At 45.8% G+C, this 16921-nt stretch overlaps 1 protein-coding gene across 1 annotated transcript in view; it reads left to right on the plus strand.

Moving 5' to 3' along the window:
• TMEM241 (transmembrane protein 241) overlaps window positions 1-16921 on the plus strand; it is a 147471-nt gene that overhangs the window by 70889 nt on the left and 59661 nt on the right. The window contains 3 exon segments of the mRNA XM_017497626.2: window positions 3007-3041; window positions 11780-11849; window positions 16044-16137. Coding sequence (XP_017353115.1) covers window positions 3007-3041; window positions 11780-11849; window positions 16044-16137 — 199 coding nt within the window.

Genomic DNA, 16921 nt, shown 5'->3' on the forward strand with positions numbered 1-16921 from the left:
AACCATTCATATCCTTTTAGGGCTAATGGATTCTTATTTTTCAATATTATTTTGATTGAAGAGTTCTGAGCCAATGTGCTCGCCAGGAAGACAAGTGACAAAATTTGTGAGATGACTAGAGTTGAGGAAACCAAATAGTAGTCCTGCCTTTAGACCAAGCAAGAGGGGCCTCTCTCAGGCCCTGAACTTCAGAGGGCCACGTCCCTCCTCCTGAGTGTGGCATCTGTGAGGCTCAGGGACGTTTCTTGCTTTTGGGTGTGTCCTTGAATCCCCCACCTGTGTCCCTGAGCTTGATTCCCGGTCTGTCTTCCCAACTCATTCCCAAGCCCAAGGGGTGTCCAAAGAGAGACGGCCAGTGGGCAGGCATGTAGGTGGAGGTAACCTTGCAGGCTCAGGTGTCCACACGCATGTGTGAGGCCCTGGGGCTGCAGGATGGAGCCTGGGATGCAAAGAAAAGGGGGGCACTGGCAGCCAGGAGTCAGAGGCTGCCCTGGGCTGCTACACTCTGACATGCAGCACCAGGGAGCCCAAGAATTCTACATTTTCATCCAGACTTTCAGGTTATTTTGAAGGTATATTTGTTAAGGTAGGATGAATTTTGAGGCTTGATTCATAACTTTTAAATATGGTATGTGTACTTCTGTTTGTACCCTTGTCCCAAGCCAAGCAGAGAATGAGCCTGCTTACTACAACAGTATGATATGCCTCTTTTATATTAGTATAATTTCTTCATTATAATTTACATGTAATTTATAATCTTAGAACTATAAGCGTTTCCACATTGAGAGGCTGAGGCAGGAGGATCACTTGAGCCCCAGAGTTGAAGGTTACAGTGAATTATGATCACACCACTGCACTCCAGCTTAGGCGACAGAGGGAGATCTTGCCTCAGAAAACAAACAAACAAAAGTATTCAGGGCTTCAAGTTACATTTTTCTTCAAACAAACATAGCCCCACCACAGTACACCTAGAGGTGATTAATTCCAGTTCAGAAAACTTACTGAGAACCTGCCACTTGATTCCTGGCACTGCTAGGGATCCAAAGTAAAATATGGTCCTTGTCCTCAAGGAGGTCGAAGTGTAGCCTGCCACAAAGGGGAAAGGATGAAAAGAGAATGAAGAGGAGTTTTCTTTGATGTGAGCCCCATTCATCCTTGACACCCTCTCATTGCCCTCTCTGGAAACCCATCCCGTCCCCCAGCACCCCTCTGCCATGCCTTTACACTGCTGAACCCTGCTGTGGGGGGCCCAGTCCCCCACCCTCTGCAACCTCTCTATCAAAACTCATGCCATCCAGGCGGCCTATCGAGTTAGAGGTTAGGAGTAAAACACGTTATCTAAGTATCAGAGGGAATTTTTTTTTTTTAAGTGCTGAATGGCCTGCTTTGATAGGAGTTAGGAGTGGCCGAACAATATATTTGCAAAATTCAAACAAGGATTAAAGGACCACCTCCTTCACTTAATTATTTCTTATAGTTACCTCCTAATCTTTTATTTGAGGTTACCCTTTGGGGTGATTCTGATGATGGGATTTGGGATATATGACAGGCTCTGGGAGGTGTTTTGGGATGGCAAGAGGCCCCTCATATCCTGCCATAAGAGTGATCACTTCTGCTCCAGAAGTTATAACCACAAAGGGGTTCAGGGAAGTAAAATAATGGAGTATGTACAGGGTATATATTTTCCAAAGAAAGGCGAGATGGCAAGCAAAGACATAAAGAGTCCATGCAAAGGGCTAATTATTGTGAAGCATCCAGTCTCATTTATAGCTACATGCAGCCCTGTCTTACAAACCTACAGCTTCTCAATGACTGGATGGATGTGTGGCTCTTCCCATTGGCTTTCTCCCAAACCTCCTGTCTAGCCTCTGCTAGCCACTCTGCTGCTGCTCTGGGGCCATCAGAGAACCTGAACTTTATAGGAAGAGCAAAGGAAGGGCACAAGAAACACAGAAATGGCACCAGGAGATAACCCTCAGAGCAGGTGGGGCTCCCAGTGATTTCTGTGCTCACAGCCGTCTTCCTCCACACTGCCTGGGATGTCACCACCAGCTGGGGATTCCTTGTGGTGGTTCCCAATCCTGGTGCACTTTAGAGCCACTGGGGGGCCGTAACAAAATAAAACAACTGATGCCTGCTGCTCAGAGATTCCGATTTCAGCCAGGATGCTGGGCTATTCTGATATGCAGCCAGGATTTAGAACCAGAGCAGGCGATCTAGCACTTTAAAAAATTCCCTCATACTTAGATAACATGTTTTATTCCTAACCTCTAACTTGATCGGCTGCCTGGGTGGCGAGAGTTTTGATAGAAGAGGTTGCAGAGGGTGGGGAGCCCCTCAAGTGGGGTTTGGCCTCGTGAAGGCACTGCAGAGGGGTGAGGGGGAATGGGAGGGGTTTCTAGAGAGGGCGAAGGGAGGGTGCCAAGGACGAATGGGGCTCATATCAAAGGAACACTCCTCTTGATTCTCTTTTCATCATTTCCCCTCTGTGGCATCTATTGAAAATCAGTAAAGGTAGTTTTCAGCCACACGGTGGATGGGCTGGATCAATTGTGGGCTAGCCTCTTGGAAATGTAGCTATCTTCTACACAGCTAATTGTGTGGCAAAAATATATGTAGCTCACACACAATAGCTAGTTTACATTGCAGCCCATTTTAATTTAGAGCTTGCTTTGTTTAGCTTATAAATACTCTTGGTAGAGTAGGTGAGTTTGTTCGTAATTAGAGTCAGCCAGGACCAAGAAAAGAGACCCAGCGGACCCTCAGGTTGAGACATGGATTCACACTCTGTCCTAAGCCTGTCCCAGGAGGCAGTCCTTTTGCCAAAACATGAGACATTTCAAGACATTCTTACTCTCTCTGAGGAGCTGGATTTAGGCAGAATGAGTCAGCGCAGATAGTTTGCTTTTAGGCAAATTTTAACTATTTCCAAGTAAATGGGTGGGAATGGATGGGTTTTTTTGGTGACAGGGAACCCTCTTGACTACTTTGCTGTCTCTTTTCCAGTGTGGTGCTCCTGGCATTTGCATCTCATCCCACAGGTAAGCGCCACCCGAGTGTTGTTCTGTTTGTCTGTCTGACGTTGCTTATTGGACCCAGTGAGGCTGTCTCTCAGAGACATTTCACAAGAGAATGTTGTTGCCCCGCCAAGGGTGACTGCAAGGGGAGGAAAGTCCCGCCTGTTTTTAAACTGTCCTTAATAAAGCAGTTTATTGCCCAGGAATTTATTCTTACCCCTTCCTGTTGTCTGTGTTTTCTTCTGGTATGATCTCAGATATATAGCCAAGTCCATTTCCTGCTGAGTAAACTAGTGCTTATTTTGCCCTCTTCTGAAATTCCTTTTCCAAGCATCCTGAATTATTCTTCATTTCATTCATTCATTCATTCATTCATTCATTTTGAGATGGAGTCTTGCTCTAGCCCAGGCTGGAGTACAGTGGCATGATCTCGGCTCATCACAGCTTCTGCCTCCCAGTTCAAGCAATTCTTCTGCCTCAGCCTCTTGAGTAGCTGGGACTACAGGCATGCGCCATCACGCTTGGCTAATTTTTGTATTTTTAGTAGAGACAGGATTTCACCATATTGGTCAGGCTGGTCTTGAACTCCTGACCTCATAATCTGTCCACCTCGGCCTCCCAAAGTGCTGGGATTGTGGGCGTGAGCCACCGTGCCTGGCCTGCTGTTCATTTCTATTGTTAAAAGATTTGGTGAAAAAGTTCAAAAGTTCAATAAACTCCCTGAATCCCTTTTTGGTTATAACTTCAGGAGCAGAAGTTATTGTTTTTATAGGAGAATATGAGGGGCCTCTTGCCATCCAAAAATGTGTCCCAGGGCCTGCTATGATACCCTAAATTCCATTATCAGAATTACCCCAAAGGGTAACCTCAAATAAAATATTAAGGGGTAAATATAAGAACTAAGTGAAGGAGTTGGTGCTGTAATTCTTGTTTGAATTTTGCAAATGCAGTGTTATACTCTTTCTATCTGGCATCATTTTTTTTAAGTTTGTATCGTGTGTCACCATGATTCTCATAATTGCAGATGAAAGAAGTCAATTTTTAAAATGTATCTTCACTCTATTGCTGCTTCAATTGCTCTGTAGTTGCTTTTCAGATTTAGGAATTGCCCACAAGGCCCTATTTCATCACAGTTTTTTGCTTTGAAAGGCTTTGAAGTTGATGCCAAAAGATAAAACAATGGCCGGGCATGGTGGCTCATGCCTGTAATCCCAGCACTTTGAGAGGCCGAGGTGGGTGCATCACCTGAGGTTAGGAGTTTGAGACCAGCTTGACCAATATGGTGAAACCCCGTCTCTACTAAACATACAAAAAATCAGCTGGGCATGGTGGTGGACACTTGTAATCCCAGCTACTTCGGAGGCTGAGGCAGGAGTATCTCTTGAATCCAGGAGGCGGAGGTTGCAGTGAGCTGAGATCATGCCATTGCTCTCCAGCCTGGGCGACACTGTGAGACTGTGACTCCATCCCCCCCAAAAAGATAAAACAATAATGTCTGTGTGTGGCATGGCTGAAAATACACATTTTATTGGTCATTCTCTTTGTGGCTTCGTGGAGTGTGGTGCAAATAGTAGACTCAGAATAATTGGAATTTTCCTTGGCTCGCCTACTGAGTGGGCTTAAGATCATTTTTTTTCAAACAAACCACAAAATGAATGTTTACTGACCACTTGCTATGCAGAAGGCATTACCCAAGCCCTCTAGGTCCCAGTTTTCGCATCTAGAAAATAAGAACGGTGAACTGGCTGCTTTCTAAGGTCCCTTCTAGCTCTCATCCTGTGCTCAAAGCAATAACAGCTTTCTGTTGGTGTTTTTAGCTGCTTCTTTCTGTTGGTGTTTTACCTGCTATCTGAATGAGGATCCTCAGGGAGTTGTTGATAGTGAATCAAGAATAATGTTTCTAGATTGTATATGACATATCTGAATCCATGTCTCATAAGGATAACTTGAATGCTTTTTTCTTAATACATTACACTCTGCTTGCCATATGAAAGCACAGTTCCTACTGTCTGCCCGCTCCTGTGAATGATGACTTCTCAAAACTCCGAGGTTTACTGTTGAGTCCCCCCTGCTGTCATTTGCTCAAAGTCTATCCTTCTTAGAATAGTAAGTCCTGTGAAGCCAGGCTGTTAACCCTAAGCGGGTTCCACTTACCCATACTGCTGGCTGTCTGCCTTTCAGTTGCATCTCTTATCATTTCTTTATGCAGCCAGGCAGCTGCCACCCAGCAGATATTTTAGAGCCTACTGAGTATCCTGCCCTTTGAATTGTGCTTTTGTCAAAGGCCTTTGGAAAGTTATGTTCACAGATTCTCCTTGATTTACATATATGTTTACATCCTGACTTATTTCTAGTGGACTTGAGTGAATAATTTTTTTTTTTTATGGAGTCTTGCTGTGTTGCCCAGGCTGGAGTGCAGTGGTATATCTCAGCTCACTGCAACCTCTGCCTCCCAGGTTCAAGCGATTCTTCTGCCTCAGCCTCCTGAGTAGCTTGGGTTATAGGCACCTGCTACCACGCCTGGCTAAGTTTTCCATTTTTAGTAGTGATGGGGTTTCACCATGTTAGCCAGGCCGGTCTCGAACTCCTGATCTCAAGTGATCTGCCCGCCTTGGCCTCCCAAAGTGCAGGGATTATAAGCATGAGCCGCCACGCCTGGCTGGGTGAATAATTTTTACCTAAAGAAATCACGCTGCCCTTCCGCTAAGAGGTTGTGCTTGTTAATTTGTTACACTTACGATGGTCAGAGCTGAAAGGAATCTTAGCGATTCTCCCAGGTGCCACCAAATTGTATTAATTACTTGTGCATCGACCTAATACAAATGTGGAGACTGAAACCCTGAGGGGTTAAGTGATGTGACCAAGATGATACAGGGTAGGCAAGGAGCAGAGGGAGACTGGGGATAGGTCTCCTGATTCTCTTTCTAGGTTTGTCTTTTTAAATGCTGCTCTTTGATCCTACACTTTATTAAAGTGTAACAATAAAGCGATAACAATAAAGTGATTTTTAAATGCTGCTCTTTGATCGTACACTTTATCAAAGTAACAATAAAGTACAATAACAATAAAGTGATCTGACACCTTATTGTTATTATTATTTTTGAGACGGAGTCTTGCTCTGTTGCCCAGCCTGGAGTGCAGTGACGCTATCTTGGCTCACTTTAACCTCTGCCTCCCATATTCAAGTGATTCTCCTACCTCAGCCTCCTGAGTAGCTGGGATTACAGGCACCTGCCACCATGCCTGGCTAATTTTTGTAATTTTAGTAGACACGGGGTTTCATCATGCTGGCAGGCTGGTCTCAAACACCTGACCTCAGGTGATCCGCCTGCCTCAGCCTCTCAAATTGCTGGGATTACAGGTGTGAGCCACTGCACCTGGCCCCCTACACTTTATTATAAATTGTCCTACTCCGGTGAAAGCTTTTGTACAATGTTCTTAAATTTCTGTTTGGAACTGCTTTTGGTTTGGGAGATGTGTTTCTGAACATGGCGACTGCTGGTAATAGCTTAGACATTTTGACCAACAGTCTAATGTTTTCCTTGAGTTACTGCTAAACTTTTAGCTCAATACATAAATACCTTGGACACTTAATTACTCTCTGGCAATACAAAGTGGTCAGAAATATAAGACTGTAGAATGTCCTGGGCAAAGGAGTAATTTAAAATAGGCTTCAGTTTCTTCTTGAGGTAATGAAAATGTTCTGGAATTAGATGGTGGTGATGGTTGCACAACTCTATGGATATACTAAAAACCACTGAAGTGTTCACTTTAAAAGGGTGAGTTTTATAATATGCAAATTATATCTCAATAAGAAAATATATTGGGAGAATACAAGGACATCTCTCTCATTTGAAAACCTGTTTGGAGCCTAATTATGCCAGAAGGGACACTTGCATGGAATAATTTTTCTTCAAGTTATATTTTCATGATTTTTGAAAAAGAACGGACATAGATGTTCACCTTCCCTGCCCTCTCCTGCAGGGTGGGGGATGGGTCTGCGGTGGGCAAACCAGTGTCCCAGGACTCTCTCTGATGAATCCAGCAGGCTCCACAATGCCCTGATTGTGAATGTCCCTGGAGTGTCCTGGGACACTGCCCTTGAAGGACTCTTGTCTGCTACTTTGATTTGTTGCCATTTTCTGCCAGCTGAGGTGGTGTCATTGCAGAGGCCAGGTACGGAAAATCAGGCTTATAAGAAAGGTTTTGCCGGGCCGTGGCACTGGCTGTGTCGGCCGCAGAAGTGACTGTGGGCTCCCTTGCTGTAAGGGAGCAGGGCAACTCTTACAGAGTGGCTCCAATTCCTGCCAGTTCATTCATTAGCTTTCTGATTGGACCCATGGTGTCTAGCCCATTGCAAGGTAGGACCACACTTTATTCTTTCTCACTTGCTTGTTACACTTGCCATCTAGACCATCTGCTGCAGGGCCTGAGTGTGGGTTAGGGCGAGCTGTCTTCCTGGTTCCCCACTGCCCCAGTTAAGATACAATCAGGCTCCATAGGGACAGTCTTCTTGGAAGGATCTGTTCATACTTTCAGACATTTTATAGCTGAGCTCAGTTCTTTTTGGTTTCCTCTTACTCCTTCCTTTTTATTTTTATTTTTTTTTTGAGACAGAGTCTCACTATGTTGCCCAGGCTGGAGTGCAGTGGCGTGATATCTGCTCACTGTAACCTCTGCCTCCTGGGTTCAAGTGATTGTCCTGCCTCACCCTCCTGAGTAGCTAGGCTTACAGGTGCCCATCACCACACCAGCTAATTTTTGTATTTTTAGTAGAGATGGGGTTTCACCATGTTGTTCAGGCTGGTTTTGAACTCCTAACCTCAAGTGAACCACCTGCGTTGGCCTCTCAAAGTGCTAGAATTACAGGCTTGAGCCACCACATCCTACACCCTTCTTTTATTACTTGTATCTTAATTATTTGATCATACTTTAAAAACATTTTTAAATTGATACATAATTTACTGTATAGCTCGATCAATTTTGGCAAATCTACGGACCTGTGTAACTTATACTCCAACAAGATGCAGAACATTTCTGTCACTGCAGAAAGCTTCCTCCTGCCCCTTCCTAGTCACACCCTCTCCACACTGTGAAGACCTCTACAGATCTGATGTCTGTTACCATAGATAAGTTCTCTCTATTCTGAAGCCCTTATAAATGGAATCATTAGTACTTTTTGTGTCTGGCTGTTACATGCAGCACAACGTCTAGAGATTCATTCATGTTGCTGTGTGTATCATGAGTTTGTTCCTTTTGGTTGCTGAGTAGGGTTCCACTGTATGGATATGCCATGTTTGTTTATGTTTACCTGTTGATGCTCACCTAGTCTGTTCCCAGCTTGCACCCGCTCTGAACATTCTCATACCAGCCTTTTTGTGGACTTACGTTTTCATGTCTCTTGGATGAATACTTCAGAATAGGGTTTCTGGGTCTTAGAGTAGATGTATGTTTCACTTTCTAAGAAAGGGTTTTTTCTGAAACGTTTGTACCATTTTCCACTCCCACCCAGCAGTGTGTAAGAGTTCCAGTTGCTCCACATCCTCACCAGCACGTAACGTGTCAGTCCTATCTGAACTCCCCTAGAGGGTGTGTGAGGGCTTCTGGTTAGTGCTTTGCTCGAGTTTCTCTCCTCACTCTCCTGATTGGAAAGAGGGGCTCTCTTACCGATGCACCTGAGGAGTGCGCGGGCAACGGTGGTGGGACTCAGGCAGACGGTTCCACGTGCCCTCAGCGTGCCCCACCACAGAGTTTGCTGCTTGGTGGGTGGAATCCTCCTCCCTTTAGCCTTTTGACTTCACGATTCATGTCAAGGCTCCGAGAATCTCGTAACCTTCCTTGAGAAGAGGACCACCACACTCTTTTTAGTAGAAAACAGGAAATTTCCCGTTAAAGAGTTTACACTTCCTATTTGTATGGGGTCCCTTAGCTGCGGTGCTCAAGAGAGCTCTAGGAAATTTCAGGGAATGGGAGAGGAACAGGGAGACTCGGGAACCTGACCCAGAAACAACCTTGTTACCTGGTGTGTCTGTCACTCGTGTGTGAGACCGAGCAGGCAGCACTAATCACTGCTTGGAACCGACCCCCTGTTTTCCTGCCAGTTTTGAGGGTGGGAACATGAGAGGAAATTTTCCTCACGTTCAAATATCAGTTAGTCTTGAATGTGGTTGTATCGTGCCACACTTTTCACCGTGGCAATTTCATGCTGCGTAATCTTTAGAGAAATGGGATTCACTCGCTCACTCAGAGTCAGCGGAATTTCAACTGCAGAATACAAGAGCGAGGGCCCAGCTCAGACTCCATTGCGTAAGCTGCATGTTGCTGTAGGAAAACATGTTTACAACTCTTTAGCCACTCGATTTGAGCTTCAGCAGTGTAGTTCAGCACTAGATGGTGCAAGAGTGTTGTCTTGCAGCAATTTTTTAGGCTCCTGGATTGAGTTTGCATGTGGCTGGGCCAGCCGGCCACACGCTGCAACCTCTTCCGGGGGTATTTATAGCACAGTCAGTAACATTTGCTGTTCCAGGGCTGCTGTGCACCCTCTCTGCTTAGGAGTACTACTTAGCAAAAGAGAAGACAGGTGGAAGGCCTTAAAGGGGACTATTTGAGGTCAGCTTGAAATTGAGGACCACAGAGCCAGCTGGAAGCTAGAACATTCGCTCTAGGGAAGGCAGGAGATGATCAGGTCTTTCCGACGCTCTCGATTTGGTAGTGCTGGCTGTGTGCTGGGTATGCTGGGTATGGCGCTTGCACACGGTGGGTGCAGGGATGAGTAAAATAGCGTCCCAACTCTCAGGGACTCGATAATTCTAGGAGGAGGAACAGGTGTGAAGTCAGTTAAGTGCTATGTGATACAGGTGTGACGGTTTTAGAAATGGTTCAAAGGTAAGGACTTAGCTACTCTCTTATTTTCTCTCTGTCATTAATTTATGGGGTCAGTTTTCAGGATTTGGGAGGGGGTTATTATTTCCTGAAGACTGTGGTTTTTTCTTTCTTTCTTTCTTTTCCTCCCTCCCAGTCTTCCTCTGACCACGCTTCTGCTCTTTAGACCCCCTCCAAAATGTGGGCTATGCTAGAAAACCTGCCTGTTTACCTTGCTGGAGTGATGAAAGACGGGGTGCCGAGAGGGGTGCAGCCTGAGGGGTCTCAAGGTCCTGGGTTTCATTTGCCCCCCTCTCCACCGTTCCTTGCAACCACACTGGCTGTGCTGCAGTTCCTCTCACCCTGAGAGGAAAATTGGGAAAGGGCCAAGAGCTCACAACTGCCAAAGAGACGGAACGAATTCTCCATGGACGTGGACAGACTCTGCCTCCACCTGCCTCAGTGGACGGCTCTGACCACTCTCTGGGTCTGGGGTCCCCAGGGCACCCTTGCCTATCACTTCTGTGTGAAAAGGAACTTCAGAATATATCCATGCTCTTCTTACTGTAAATGACAACTGATGTCATTGACAAATTCCCTCTACCAACACAGGTCCCAATTTGACAGGAGAGGTATTTAGAGAAATCGTGGCTGAAAGAAAATAAGAACTCTTGTGCTTCATGAAAACCAGATCCCAAGAAATCCCCTCGTTATAGTTAAACACGTACTCACTTGCAGAAACAAATCAAAGAAAATAACAGTTATAACTTTAAAAAGCCCTCCGGAGAAATCGAACTCAGAACTTTCCTTCCCAATAGATAGTTGAATCATTTGAGATCCTTTGGGTCTCCAAGAAAGCATAGGAACCCCTTGTGTCTTTTGATCTGAAACTCTTGAGTAATAGCATAATGGTGAAGGAAATGCTGCCTGTGTGTTCCACTGCACACCTAGCATACTAGGAATACTTAGGAAAATCAGCCCCCTTCCCTCAACTCCCAGAACTGAGAGACAGGCCAAGGCCCAGGGGTCTGGAAGACAGAGCTCTCCAGGGGATTCAGAAATTTCAGATTTGGAAGGCTCAAGCTATCTGCTGTGGAAATGCTTCATTCCTTTTCTCTGGACATTTTTGGAAGGCTTTCTGCTTTTTTAATCTCCTGACTTCTTGTTTGTGACCAAGTTCAAATTCCAGAGAGAGAAACAGCCAATATGTGTGATTATTTCCTCCTGCACCAAGTGGAACTAAAAGAATGAACTTACTTCACAAGAAATAAATGTACCCTTTGGACCTCCAACTAAAATGAATTTGCACAGTTGGTCTGGCCCCCGTGCTGTTCTTGCAGTCATTAAACATGAAAATGAAAAAAAAAAAAAAGTCAGGGCAATGCCTCCATGACCTTTTTTTAGATATAAGGCAGAAAAGAAGGAAAGACTCTTGAAAAAGATTTTTTTATACTGCACACTCTCTTGTGGGGGGCTGGCTGCCTAGTAGAGAGGAGACAGCCTAAGGTTTAGATTGACTGGAGTTCACATTCTGGCTCCATAGTTTAAGAGTTGTGCAATTTTAGCCATGTTTGTTAACCTCCCTGAGCCCCAGTTTAAATGGACATAATAAAACCTCACAGAGTTGTTACTAAGATTGAAAGAGATAAATACCTAAAGATTTTAGCATTGGGCCCTGCACAAGGCATGCTCTCACTAAATGGGTGTTATTATTATACTGCTATTATCATAAGACAATGTCAGTAACAGAATCCCTGGGGATGTCAGAGTGAATTTAACGCCAGGGGACTGAAAACACAGGCCTGCTAAAGACCCCCTCCTTGCATTTCCTGGGACGGCAGGGGGCAGAGGGGCATGTGAGGCCGCATGGGTCACTGTTTCACCATTGCTCTGCCCCTCAGGTGATTTCTTCAGCGTCCTGGACTTCCCATTCCTGTACTTCTACAGATTCCATGGCAGCTGCTGTGCCAGGTAATCTTAAGCTCATTTATTTGAATGCTTTCTGTGCTGTCCACTGTGTCTTCGTCTCTGTGAAGCTCAAGGTCACTGCTGGTGACTCGAATAAGTGGCAGGAGAGAGTGGTGGTGGGTGCAGGTGAGGAAGCAGTCACTGCATCACCAGCAGGCTGTCACTTAGCCCCTTCAGACGCTCAGGGCCAGCTTGGGCCCATGGCCAGCTTGGACCCATGGAAGTGCCTCCCCCAAGACAGTGAAAACCAGCAAAGTGGTTTTCACACTTTGCTGAAGACCAAGGATTCTCCCACTTTTTTCCCCCTCCACAAGCAAATCTCACATAGAATTGCAATATATAAAACTGATGAAACAGATCAAGTTCAAGGGAAGATTTAGGTTCAGAATCCCACCTGCTCAGCTTTTACCTTGGCCTCCTTCTTGCTCTTCAAGGCAACCTCCAAAATAACCTCCACCAAACCCGAAGACTCTGAGAAATAGATTTTGGAAACTGATGACTGGGAGATGTCTAGACAACAAGGTGATCATTAGTGCTTGATCTTGGGAAGGACTCAGGGATATAGGCCAGTTAGAGGGCTACATCCAAACACACAGAAGTGTATCCCTGCCCTCTCCCCATGTCCTGCCATGATCACCACTCTGCTTGACCTCAGCATGCTGAGAAGTGGAAAGCCTTCTGTGGATAGGCCCAAAGCATGTGTGGTATTCTGATACGGTAGAAAGACCAACCTGGGTTGAACCCACAATTGCTGTTGCTAATTGTGTGATCTTTGGGTCCTAAGCTTTGTGCCTCACCCAATAAGTGGCGGCCATTATGATTATCTACTTGGGTTGACTATAAATGTCATGTCAATAGACCGTGAAGAATTGCTGTGTAAAAGTCAGGTTGCCTGTTCCCACACATACAAAACAGTGCCTTGTGAAGCAGTGACTCTTTACAATGTTAAAAAGCTGCTGTGTGGCTAGTGGATATGTCCTGTTCGTCTGCTGTGTTCAGGCCAAAAGAAAAAAGAAAAAGAATCAATATTACAGAGTTTGTTTCTGCATTTGAGCCTTGGAATGATTTATTTATCACCTTAGAAAAGATTCAGGAAAACACTGACACAATTCACTTTCCCAGTTCCTGTCAATTGATTAGGCCTTGCCCGTTAGCTGGAATCACATGACGTGAGTCTTCGTGCTGGGCGGGCGGCTGTGGACTTGTTTCCCTTTGTGTCTGGTTATTTGGCAGCATGGGCAAGCAGGGTCAGCCATTGTTTGGTTATTTGGAACAGAGCAGCACAGTTCATAGCCCATTGATGTTGGCTTTGTGGGGTGACAATTGGGCTCTATTTCTGCCCCTTTTAATCTGTGACTTTCCCATAATGCAACATGGTAAATCGGGTGTTTCTTTTTTTTATTCTAAAGATCTGGAAATCTCTATTTGAATTGATTTGACTCTGTTACATTTTACCCATGCTTCTCTACAGAGCTCAGCCTCTTTGAGGGATGCGTCGATTTTCCCTGTGTCATTTCAGAGGCTCCACCGTATCTCAGACTGAGCATTGTCACTTTCGGGAGGTTCTGGGGGAGCTCAGGGTGGCATGGTAGCCGTAGCCCAAAGACCCCATTAACCGGAGTCTCCTACTCCCAGACTCCTTCACTTCTGAGAACCTCCCTCTACTTTTCAGATCTGCCTCCCTAGCAAGGGGTAGACGAGCTGACAGTGCACAGAGAAAGATAAGAGATCCATGAGTAATGTAAAAATGAGTCACAGACATATAAGTCAAGCGATGGGAAGGAGTCCCAGATCCTTCCACAAGCCTGTCAGTCACAAACGTGCATGAGCTTATCCTGGCGCAGAGTCTGCACTGAGAGGACAGTCAACGTGGAATCATGCTACTCCTGTGGCTAGAGGCAGGGAGGAGAGGGAAGGACTCGAGGGAAAGGAAGTCTGAGAGGTTGGGCTGGCACGTGTGAAGTTGTTACCTCCTTGGACCCAGAGGTGGGAGCCAGCAAAAGGAGTCTGGTGCACTGGCTGCCTCCCTTTTCAGCCCTACCCTCATGACCACCAGCACCTGGCACACCTCACTCTGTGTCTAGCAGGTCAAGAACATTTCCATGAAGCCTCACCTCTTCCCCAATTGTGCTGCCTCCAAATACCAGGAAGAGTTGGAGCTCTCTTTGTCTGGCCCTGGCCACACAGTGGCCCTTTTGAGGAGAGTTCCAGCACGGCAACTACATCTGCCCACTGCCGTGCCAGCGCCCTTGCTGGTCCAGAGATCTGAAGAGCCATTCTAATTGTACCTGTGCCCCAGTTTCATTGTTAGTAAAGTAAGACTTTGGGGCTAGGTAATCTTACTGTTCTAAAAGCCTCTGGTTTCCATTAAGATAGGATGAGGACTGCTATGATTATTTCTACTTTAAGCAAACTGAACCCTAATCCCAGCACTTTGGGAGGCTGAGGCGGGCGGATCACAAGGTCAGGAGATGGAGACTATTTTGGCTAACATGGTGAAACCCCATCTCTACTAAAAATACAAAAATGAGCCCACACCTGTAGCCTCAACTACTCAGGAGCCTGAGGCAGGAGAATCGCTTGAACCTGGGAGGCGGAGGTTGCAGTGAGCCAAGATCGCACCACAACACTCCAGCTTGGCGACAGAGTAAAACTCTGTCTCAAAAAAAAAAAGAAAACTGAACCTGAGACGAGAAAAAGGTGGAAAGGGGGATTTGGTTAAGGTCACGAGGGTCAGTGAGCACAGCGAGGAACAGAAATGCAGGCACTTGATGTGATTGGGTGGGCCTGCTGCTTACCCACGGGGCCTCTTTACCTTTCTGGTGTGAGTAACTTGACATCTTAATCCGTAGCTATTCAGTCTCCCATGACTGCCGATGCAAATCGGAACAAACTTTGCAGGTCATCAGGGCCAAACAGGCTGAAATACGCACAGGGGAAACCTAATACCTGTCTTTAGTCCTGCCCCAAGAATGTGGCTGTGAGCTAGTCTAATCTAATGAAGCGAAGGTATGCATTTCTGTGACATTTGGCCTTAGGTATGTTCTGTTCAATTCAACCTGCTTCCAATCGAACCTGACAAGAATTTAGTTAATGTGTACCGTAACTGAGGCACCATGTTGTGCTCTGTTGAAAATACAAAGAGCAGCCCAAGACGGGGTCTTTCCTGCTCAGAACTTATGATCTGTGTTGGAGCTGCACGCTAGTGCCTGTAATAAGGTCAGATGGGAAAGTGGCAATCGAGGGTCTGGAGATGAAAACGCGGTACACCTCACAGGACCTGCCTGTCTAGCCTGGAGTTACAACTGCAGTCATATGTCTTACTTTGCAATTTTCAAGTTCAAATAAAAGTCACAATGAAACTACCACTTACACATATTTGCAAGTCAGCCTTTCTCTCTCTCTGCCTCTTTCTCTTTTTCTCTCACTCTCTCTCTCTGTCTCACCTTTTCCCCAATTGCCCTGCCTCCAAATGGCAGGAAAAATTTGGAGCTCCCTTTGCCTTGGCCCTGGCCACACAGGGCACTTTTGAAAATAGTTCTAGCACCAGCAACCACGTCTCTGTCCACTGCTGTGCCCTCGCCTTGTTGGTCCCGACTTCTGAATAGCCCCCAAATGCTGCTCCCTCCTCAGGTTCCCATGAGTGGGGATCTTTCCATTCACACACATGTGTAGGCATCATTTCCAAAGCATACCTCTGTGGCAGGGCAGCCTGGTTTGGGGGACTTCTGGCCTCAGCCATATGTGACACTGAAGTTAGCCTTCACCTTCAGATTCTTATGAGCCTGGAGGCTAGTCCAGACTCTCTCTTCTCATATGGTAAGTTGCCTTGCTTGAAAAAAATGTAAGCTCTACTTTTCCAAGCACCAAAACTCCACAACTTCTATGGGAAGGAACAGGAGGTGTTGTCCTCCACCGTTTTTTTTCTTTCATGATTTAGCCAGAGACCTCTGAAATTTCTTTGCACCACCCTGTCTCACCAACGAAATTCTCTCACCATAGCTCCTTAGAAAAGCAGAGCTTAATGACTTTTTAAATTTTTATATTTTCATTTAGAGATCACAGATGTAGAAAACACAGATGAGGTAGAGGCTGTGGAATAATTTGAAATTGATGGGTGAAATATAGCAGAAACTAGTCAGCCATTGGCTAAAGGAAGACAAGCCTCACTAACGAAAGAATCTTTTCTCCTTCCAGTGGATTTTTGGGATTCTTTCTCATGTTCAGTACAGTGAAGCTAAAAAGCCTTCTGGCCCCAGGGCAGTGTGCAGCCTGGATTTTCTTTGCTAAGGTAAGAGACGGGAGGGGTGGGAAATTCTCTCTCAAGAGCCTATGTATCCAGAGATCTCAGAGCCTGGGTAATGTGAAGTTGTTTGAGCTTCATGAGACCTTTTCTAGGTACTGTCCGTGAGCCTGATTCTTCCTTCATTCAGGTAATGATTTCTGAGACCTTCTGCGCATTTTATCAACATGGTGTATTTTATTTTTTCACAGTCCTGGAAGGCACTCATGATTAGGCTCCTTATTTCCTTCCTGGAGGCTCTGCAGGTGTCCAGAGGTCACGTGACTTTCAGTCGATCCAAGGTGATAGAGAAAGGAAGACAGATAAATGGCCAGGTTGGGGTATTTCTATGAAGTCTTAGAAAAGGGACTGTTCAGGCCAGGCGTGGTAGCTCATGCCTGTAATCTCAGCACTTTGGGAGGCTGAGGCGGGCAGATCACAAGGTTAGGAGATCAAGACCATCCTGGCTAACACGGTGAAACCCCATCTCTACTAAAAATACAAAAAATTAGCCAGGCGTGGTGACACGCGCCTGTAGTCCCAGCTGTTCAAGAGGCTGAGGCAGGAGAATTGCTTGAACCCAGAGGCGGAGGTTGCAATGAGCCGAGATCACACCAGTGCACTCCAGCCTGGGTGACAGAGCAAGACTCTGTCTCAAAAAAATAAAAAGGGACTATTCTAAGAATGAGCTCTGTGTATCTGAATGACTATGGGTGACACATAAGATAAAGTGGTGGGGAAACCACAAAGAAACAGAAGGAGTGGGAAAGTGGCTGTGGGATGCCCAGTCTTT

The sequence above is a fragment of the Cebus imitator genome, unplaced genomic scaffold (genome assembly GCF_001604975.1).
Source record: "Cebus imitator isolate Cc_AM_T3 unplaced genomic scaffold, Cebus_imitator-1.0 Scaffold12, whole genome shotgun sequence".
Lineage (NCBI taxonomy): Eukaryota > Metazoa > Chordata > Mammalia > Primates > Cebidae > Cebus > Cebus imitator.